This window comes from Mercurialis annua, linkage group LG1-X (assembly GCF_937616625.2).
Source record: "Mercurialis annua linkage group LG1-X, ddMerAnnu1.2, whole genome shotgun sequence".
Lineage (NCBI taxonomy): Eukaryota > Viridiplantae > Streptophyta > Magnoliopsida > Malpighiales > Euphorbiaceae > Mercurialis > Mercurialis annua.
In genome coordinates, this window is record NC_065570.1 from 1306383 (window position 1) to 1315562 (window position 9180).

General features: G+C 28.8%; 1 protein-coding gene and 1 non-coding gene across 2 annotated transcripts; both read left to right on the forward strand.

Annotated features, from left to right (window-relative positions):
- The first annotated feature begins 952 nt into the window (after positions 1-952).
- LOC126666315 (gibberellin 2-beta-dioxygenase 8) lies at positions 953-8593 on the forward strand. Its single transcript, XM_050359333.2, has 5 exons — positions 953-1096; positions 1445-1509; positions 4376-4839; positions 7033-7354; positions 8113-8593. The coding sequence occupies exons 2-5, from the start codon at positions 1480-1482 to the stop codon at positions 8341-8343; spliced, it is 1047 nt and encodes a 348-aa protein (XP_050215290.1). The 5' UTR covers positions 953-1096; positions 1445-1479; the 3' UTR covers positions 8344-8593.
- On the forward strand, positions 5705-5778 carry TRNAV-CAC (transfer RNA valine (anticodon CAC)). The gene has a single exon. It is a non-coding gene; the product is annotated as a tRNA-Val (tRNA).
- Positions 8594-9180: the final 587 nt, after the last annotated feature.

The following is a 9180-nucleotide window of genomic DNA, read 5'->3' on the forward strand; positions in this document are numbered from 1 at the left end:
GCATATATGAGTATAGTTTAAACTTACAATTTCACTTGAGTGAAGAGAAAGATCCATGCACTATGAATATTTATTGACTAATATTATTTCAATTGATAATATTATGGATATTTACCTATTTAATTAACTTAAGAAAATGAAAATGAAATTCTAACTTGTCAATCTGTGATAAACAAGAGTAGTATTTTCGAGGTGATATAGGTCACCCGTTTGTTAACACTAGTAGTAGGATTAACCCATTAATTTTTTTTATTTATAACAATCTTTTTTAAAGTTTATTATTAATAGATTCAAGCACTACTCGTTTTCTATTTTATGAGTTCTTATGGATTGAAGCTGCGAGCATGTAGCTTAATTAGTAGCTGTTATGTGATGAATAATTTTCACTTAAAAAATGACATAAGGCCTTTATAAATTAAAAATTTTATTTATCTGGTTCCTTTTTTAAGTGTTTTTATTCCACACGTCTACATGTTTTTAAATTTTTGTTTATATGGCCCATCATTCAAATTTGATTACATGGCTCATTTTGACAACTTATTGAGTTAGATGGATATTTTAATTCCGTCTACGGTCTACGCCTAATTATCGCCCCCTTAACTTTCCAAATTTTTTAAATTAGTTTAAAAAATTAAATTATATTATGATTTAGCCCTCTATATTTTTAAAAATTACCTATTCACATATAATGTATATTGCAATTTGGCCTCTCTAGTGTAGAACGTATAGCTCCGTCACTGACTACAAGTGTAATTCATAGTCTTTCTCCATCTAAAAAAGACCTAAAAATATAAAATAGATTAAATATAAAGCTCTGTAAAGACGAAAGTCCGAAAAGGACTAAATAAATAAAAACTTGAAAATATATAAACCTTAAAATGTGTTTGGCCTAATTAGGTATTATCATAATTATGATTGAAAGATTGAATTAATTAGACCAATAGTACGATACTCTCATCATCTTCATCATAATCTCCCGACACCATGGCTGATCATTATTATTTTGATGATGGGGTGCCTCTCTTTTCTCACCCTATAAAATATCTCCTCTCCAAACTTACTGGACTACACAAAAATTCTTCTCCTCCTTCTCTCTGTGAGTACCAATTTTTTTCTTCTCTATACTTCTCTTAAATTTGCATTTCAGTCCTTCTATTATTAGAATTTCCCTGTCCTAATCAACTAATTAATATTTCTGCTCGTTTTCAACCTTTTGTTTTTCACTTACAATTGTTTACAAAAATTCTTTGAGTAACGTAAGAGATAATCAAATTTTTCTTAGCTGAGAATAACTTGTAGACGTTGACATTTTCGTGCATTGCCATGCACAGAATAAAATAAAACTGATCATGCATACATATAAATTTTTATTTATATTATTGTTTTTATTCCCGAATTCAAGAATTAATTTCCATTAATGAAATTTCCTTACTGATTAATGCAGAAGTACTGACAAAAAGATTAACAAGAAAAGCAAAAATGGTGGAATCAGATAAACTCATGAACCAGGCAAGAGAAATTAAATTTTACAACTTGTGTGTGGATTTGACAATTATTTATTTAATTATAATATTTTTGTATATTCTCTGTCTATCTTTCTTATCAATTTATGCATCGTTTTCTCTTGAATGATTATTTGGGTCCATTAATTATTATGATTTTAATTTTTTTTGTTCCATGTGATCATGGAATCTGAGAAAAGTGCCGAATTTCAATCAATTGGGCACACAAAGATCATTTTAGTTCATTAATTATTTAGCTATAATTTTTCTATATAAAGAAAGTTTCTAGTTAAAATGTTAATATTTTTAAGTTTCTAGTTAAAATATTAATATTTTATCACCAATAATATATATTAATTTTATCAAAAAGACTATTTGAGCAATGTTACTGAAGTGACTGCTAAAAGGTTATATAGTCAACATGAGCATGCCTAATGAATACTTTAAAATTAAAATTTTTTTTCTAATATTATTTATCATGCTTATTTCGAGATATTTATATGTGCTATTCCTTCATTAATTAGGAATTTCGAATAATGAAAAAAAGTATTACTACTAATTTACTACAGAAAACTAAAATATTATTGTGATGTGTGTTGTTGCAAGGACCGTAGTTTTGTTCTGATGTGCAATTAAATTATTGTCGAGGTCTTAGAAGCAAAACCAATCGGTAATTAAGACTTTTGGATATCAAATAAAAGGAGACCAAATGCTTTTCGTGGGGCATGGTCTTGTTGGCCATATGTTTTTGACAATATCATAGAATTTCAGCCACCGGTCTTGCCGACCGTAGAAATATATTAATAACACTACTTGAAAATTGTTCCTCCCCTCCTATATTCATAAAGAATTAAATGTAATAGTTTTTTTTTAAAATAAATTAAATTAGATTGCAGTGAATTGATAATATTTAATTGAAATTAAAAATAATTTTTTTTGATTTTTTTAGTAAAAGATTGGAGTCAAAAACACGCCCGAACATCTCAACTAGGTTTATTTAATTTATTCGGTAGAAAGAAAAACATATTTTTTTGGCTAAATTTGTTGAAATGGGAATTCCATATTAGTTGTATTTGTAAATGGACAGTTGTTTAAATATTGGTTGTGCATCTCCATTTAATAACACCAATTGGTTTTAAGATGATATATAACATGATATCAGAGTTTTATCCATTCACACAATTGCATTTGGCCCGGCTCACGTGAGATGCGTGAGGGTGGATTAATTGCTCGGCCCGGACACGCTACGCGTGAGGGGAAATTTTGAAGTGAGAATCTCACATTGGTTATTTGTATGAATGGACATGTGTTTAAATATTGGTTGGGCACCTCCACTTAACTCTAATTGGTTTTAAAATGGAATTTAACATAGAATTTAGGCCATACCCGCTCTGATATCATATTAAAAGTATTGGTAGGAGTAATTGATTTTATATAGGTGAAAATGTGACAACCCACATGCATATGGAATGTGTTTATAGGTTTAATCATAACCTAATAATTAGACTATTTAATAGATGGTTGAACCTTCACGTTTATAAATTCATTTATTTTGTTCTTTTAAACAATATGAGATTATCTTTAACAAAATTTTAAAAAAAAGGACGAAAAAAGTTGAATGCTTCCTATTCACAAGCATGCACAATTTAATGGTGAAAATTGTCCCTTTTTTCTTCTGTTAGGAGATTCTAAATCCTTCATCATCAATACTTTAAAGCCCATTAAAGCAATGATTGATTGCCAATTAAAATTGTCCCACATCTACTGTTGGAGTCTTGGAGATGCACATATCCATCACATGATAGAACTTTTTTTACAAATGAAGTGTCATATAATTAAATAATTGATGCCTATCATAAATATTAACTAATATTTAACTAATTAATTTTGCCCTCATTTATGCATCATTTAGTAGTCAGTTCCATCAAATTTTAATTTTTTCTCCAAGCTCGGGTTCATGGGTGGATCATTCGTACATGAGTGAATTACACCGTTTATAAATAGTTCTATACAAATTTATAAAGTTTTAATTATTTTTGTAAAATATGTTGAAACACGATTTAGGCTTAATAGTGAGAGATTATATAGCAATTCATTATGTGCAATTATTCTTTTATCTTGTCCTTAATTAAATCCCAATCAACCTTAGTATTTAGAGAAAACTCATAAATATTGTGTGGAACTGCCATTTTTGTTGATTTTGATCTTCGTTTCCTATGAATTTATTGTAACAATTTATAGGAACAATGTCTTACAAGAAAACAACAACTGTTATACTACAAGTACTCCAAGAAAAGGATAATCTATTCTTGGTTTTTTTTTTGTACTTTTCACTTATTTTAAATTGGTGATCATACTTTAACTCATTTTAGTTTAGTTACCGAACTACAATTTTAGCAACATCAAGAGGGTCTTAGGTGATTTTTGATCAAACTATGCGTATATGACAATCGGTTATTAATTATTTTGTCAAATTATACTTCATATTATATATGTGGATAGTCATCTCGCCTTTTAAAATATGATTAGAGTTTAATTAACTCCGAAAAGAAATAAATTATAGTACAATATCTAATATGAAATACAATTAAAGTATAGTGACCCCGAAAATTAATTACCAACAAGAAAAATAAGATATATTCGAGCTTTTGAACAAAAAGACATGCAATCAACTTTTTCTCCAAAGTCAAAAAAACCCATAACATTTTCATGGAAGACAAAGGAAGCAAAAACAAATCTAAATAGAAAAAGAGAAATTTATATTTTGTCTCCCTCAAAAATTAATTTTCTTAGCCCTTTTTCATATATTTAAACTCTCTATCTACCATTTCTTTCTGTTCTAATCATATATTTTTTTCTTTTTCTCGATCCAGTCTCTAACCATGGACACAGAGCCACCTTTTCACAAGATCTATCGGACACTTCTAGACAACAAACCAATGCTTGAAGACTTAAATATTCAGACATCAACCGTCGAAGGATGCGAACTTCCATTGATTGACATTAGTCGTTTATTAAAGGCGGACAACGACGACGAAATGGAGAAAGAAAAGTGCAAAGAAGAGATAGCTAGGGCTTCTCAAGAATGGGGATTCTTCCAAGTTGTGAATCATGGGATTTCACGTGAGATTTTGGAGAAGATGAGACAAGAACAAGTTAAGCTTTTCAGACAGCCGTTTGATCGTAAGAGTAAAGAAGACAAGTTCTTGAAATTTTCTTCTGGCACTTACCGTTGGGGAACTCCGACAGCTACTTGTTTAAGTCAGATGTCTTGGTCTGAAGCTTTTCATATTCCTATGACTGATATTTCTGCTAATAATGGGTTCACTACTTTCAGGTATTTTCATTTCTTTTATCTTTATATTTTAATAATCCGAGCAACTATAGTGTTTTTACCTGTTACCAAACTATAGTGTTTTTACGGTCCGACTTTTAAATCTTACATTTTGATAGCCAAATATTAATTCTATCAACAATAACACATCACTAAACATTTTTTGGTGAATTTCTTCTTAGGTGGACAATAAAGATATTCGACGTAAGATTGTTAAACTATATATGCCATTTCAAAATGAATAATTATTTTCCAATAACATAAAAAAATTGGAAAAATATTCATTTTCTTCTAGGTCGTCCAGATAACTTTTCGACGAAATTCATTTTTTGACATTTTGTTGTTGGTAAAATTAAAGTTTTGTTACTAATTAAGATATAAAATTCTAAAAGCCGATAACTGTTATGTAAAAATATTTTAATTTGGAAAGTGCAACTTTTTTTTTACCCTCATGATGACTCATGCATGATTATCTTCAATAGACAACTCAATAAGTTAACTAGCATAAGATGATAAAAATGTCACCTAGCAAAATACAGAGACAAGCCTAACAATTTTCACCCAACAGGTCATCTATGTTCCTTGTCAAAGCAGACTCTGTCTGTCAAGTTGATAAAACAATAAAAAGTTAGTATATTGTAATGTATTATTTGTCTAGTATTTGGAAAAAAGATGCCTACTTGTTAAAATAAGGCTAAAAAATGCAAATATTATATATAAATAATTATGCAATTCTCATAAATTGTTTTTTTCATTATAGATTAATAATAATTAATCGAAATTTAGAATTTTAGATTCGAATTATTCCTTAGGACAGTTTTATAAAGGCTGTCTTTCTTGTAAGTAACATGAGTACATCATTGAACTTGTCTGGGTGGTGTAGTCGGTTATCACGCTAGTCTCACACACTAGAGGTCCCCGGTTCAAACCCGGGCTCAGACACACTAATGTTCACTATATAATTTGATAGTTTTACTTTTTCAAAATTATATTCTTTTTCTAATAACAATAATAAAAGACAATCTCAGTAGCAAAATTATATTTCATGCACTCTTACTGAATCTCGAGAGATTCTTAGATAGGCTTAGTCCACAGATGATGTGGTGGACTGAGTCTACGTAAAAATTTCTCCTGAATCTCACATGTCATTATTGCTAATTTAAAAAAGCTATAAAGTAGTCGAGTTAAATCGGTTATTAGTAGATTGAGATTGATTGGTTTATTTAGAATTCGAAATTCATTAATAAAATATCTTTTGAGATGGAGTTATTCAATTATTTTTCTTTTAAAATAACTCTTTTTAAATTTTGATTTTTTTACCAATGAGCTGTAATTCAAATGTTATGAGCGCTTGTGGATTTTAAAGTGCTCTTCTTCCCAATTAAAAAAAAATTGATTTATTTTTACAATTAGCTCCTTCAAACTTTTATTTTTTTCATTCAAAATCAAGTGTTTGTATAATTAACCCTCCCTAACTTGTAGTCATAGTTCCGCTGTGGTAACATCAAGCCTAGCTGGTTTGTCTCCCACATCAACTCGAGTACGTACAATTTATTTGCATGCATGGTGTGGTCTTAATTTGTACTTTTAGCAAGTCCTCACGTGAATTTTATGAGCTGTAGCTCTGCCAAAAGGACTGCAATTACTAGAACTTGCTCTTTGCCATCAATTTTTTTATGGCCCCATCTTGTTCATAATTCATACAATTGGAATGGTACATTCACACTCACAAGTACTTGATTGAGATTCCATCAAGTTCGAGAACATTTTAGAATTGTTAATTCTATTTAATTAAGTATAAAATTATTCACGTTTTAAGTTCGAATCCGAGAATCATAAAGTTAGATATTTGCTCGGCCGGACTTGAAAACTTATTTTTCTTTCGAGTCCGTCCCAAACTCATAATAAACTCATTTTCTTATAATAGGTTATAAAAAATTTAATATAGGTCCGAAAAATTAGATCATACTCAAACCTGAAAAATTAAAATACATAAGCCAAAGATAGTAAATATTAAGTTTAAATTAGGCTCGAAGAGGATCCAACTCGAGCTCAAGTCAGAGTCATGAACATATATAGCCTCGGCTAACATTTTGATTGATAGATGATTAGATTGTTGTGCATGATAGATGAATATTAATTCGTTACTAATATAGAAAGTTATCTAATAAATTCCTTATTTATCATATTATGCAGTTCGACAATGGAGCAATTTGGTACAACAATTGCGAATTTAGCACAAAAATTAGCAGAAATTTTGGCGGAGAAATTGGGCCAAAAATCAACATTCTTCAAAGAAAATTGTTTGCCGAGCACCTGCTATCTAAGACTGAATAGGTACCCGCCATGTGAAATTCCTGCCGAAGTATTTGGGCTGATGCCGCACACAGACAGTGATTTTCTCACAATTCTGCACCAAGACCAAGTTGGAGGATTGCAACTAGTCAAAGATGGCAAATGGTTCGCTGTTAGACCTAATCCTGAAGCTCTAATTATAAATATCGGAGACTTGTTTCAGGTAATTAATTACCTATTTATATACTGTCTCTACAAAAAAAATATGTCGACACTTATAATAAATATAAATTTATTAAGAATAAAATAATTAATAGTTGGGTCCAAAAAATTTATTTTTTGGATCAATTATATCCAAACAACAAACAAAAAGGTTGAAGGGTCTAATTAATAAAAAAAATTAATATCTTAAATTTTTTATGATAAATTAGTCCATATTTGGATAAATAAAAGCTATATATTTTTGAAAATAAATAAAAATTCATTAATGTGTTTGATAGATATGTTACTTCTTAAATTTTTATGAGTTAATCTCAAATTATGGACTAATTTATCATAAAAATAAGTTAAATTAGAATACTATTTTTTATGAACTAGACGGTTGATTAAGGGTTACTATTATTCTTATAAATTTATATTCAAATTACTATTTACCCCTTTAATTTTGAAAATTCACTATTTCTCCATTGATTTTTATGTTTTTTTTTTAAAACTAAAATATGAAAGGAGAAACAATACATTTTTAAAATTCAAGAGGAAAAGAAGTAGTTCACACTTAAATTCATAGGGTTAATTGTATTTGACCCTATAACTAACTTAAATCTCAAAATTGCTGGCCCAAAATGATCAATGTTTTATGTGGGATATATATTATCAATTTCATTTATAATTTTGGATTTACTAATCCATTTTCCCTAGTAAATGATGAGATCTAATTATAATCAATACCAAACTAATTAAAAACATTATTGTGCACCGCAGGCTTGGAGCAGTGATGTTTATAAGAGTGTTGAACATCGAGTGGTGACCAATCCACGAGTTGAAAGATTCTCGACAGCTTATTTCTTCTGCCCTTCATATGATACAGAAATAAAAAGTGGGTGTGAGCCTTCAGTTTATAAGAAATTTAGCTTCAAAGAGTACAGAGAGCAAGTCCAGAAAGATGTTCAATTATTTGGTCATAAAGTAGGCCTCCCTAGATTTCTTGTATAAGTCCAATTTAATACTTTGTCTTTTTTCATATATATAAATATATAAATATCAATTAGGTTTCTGGTTTTCTTCAAAAAGAAAAGAAAATTTAGAGAGAAGATTGGTATTAATTTGTTTTGTTTCGATTGGGAAATAGAATAGCCGTTTTTAGCATATGATTAGATTCTAAAGTTGAATCAATCTATATGTATTATAGATTATAGAAGTAGGAACCTTGGGAAATTAATGATTATTGGTTATATTTTATCTACTTTTTTTTAGTTTGACCAACTAAATTTTAATTTTCATCCATAAGTATAGAATATACTGGATATTGTTTGCAATTCAAAATCTCAACATATTAGATCTCTAAATTTTCTTTTTCTTTTTAAATTAAAAATTGTATCAATTAAAAGCTGATTGATTAGTCATTATATGGAATTTGATAATAGGAGGGACACACCTTATCCATTTAAATAAACTAAAATAGTTATATACTATTAAAACAGATTTTTTATGATGATTATAAAAATATTTATGCATCTCTATTAAGATAAAATAGTCATTTACTATCAAACTAATAATATTATAAAGCAAAAAAGTTGTTGTTCAAGATATCTATTATGACCTTTAAAATAAAAGGAATTATAGATGCTTCGCTTGCCAAGATAATATTAATTTTAATCGCACGACTGCTATAGCTAGCAACTATAACTTCATCGTTAAAGTCTATAATCACATCTTCTGTAATATATCTTCTCTCTTTAACATTGAAAACGTCATCGATTGACACATAACATACCTATATTTGGTGAAATCTGTAATAAGATATTGGCTTCAGTTGTTTCATAGATCCAA

What these genes read in the sequence shown, in the direction of transcription:
- LOC126666315 (XM_050359333.2), top strand. Translation starts at nt 1,480, where the DNA reads ATGGTGGAATCAGATAAACTCATGAACCAG. An exon ending in AATGGGTTCACTACTTTCAG is followed by an intron (nt 4,840 to 7,032) that starts GTATTTTCATTT and finishes CATATTATGCAG; the next exon opens with TTCGACAATGGAGCAATTTG. An exon ending in ATATCGGAGACTTGTTTCAG is followed by an intron (nt 7,355 to 8,112) that starts GTAATTAATTAC and finishes TGTGCACCGCAG; the next exon opens with GCTTGGAGCAGTGATGTTTA.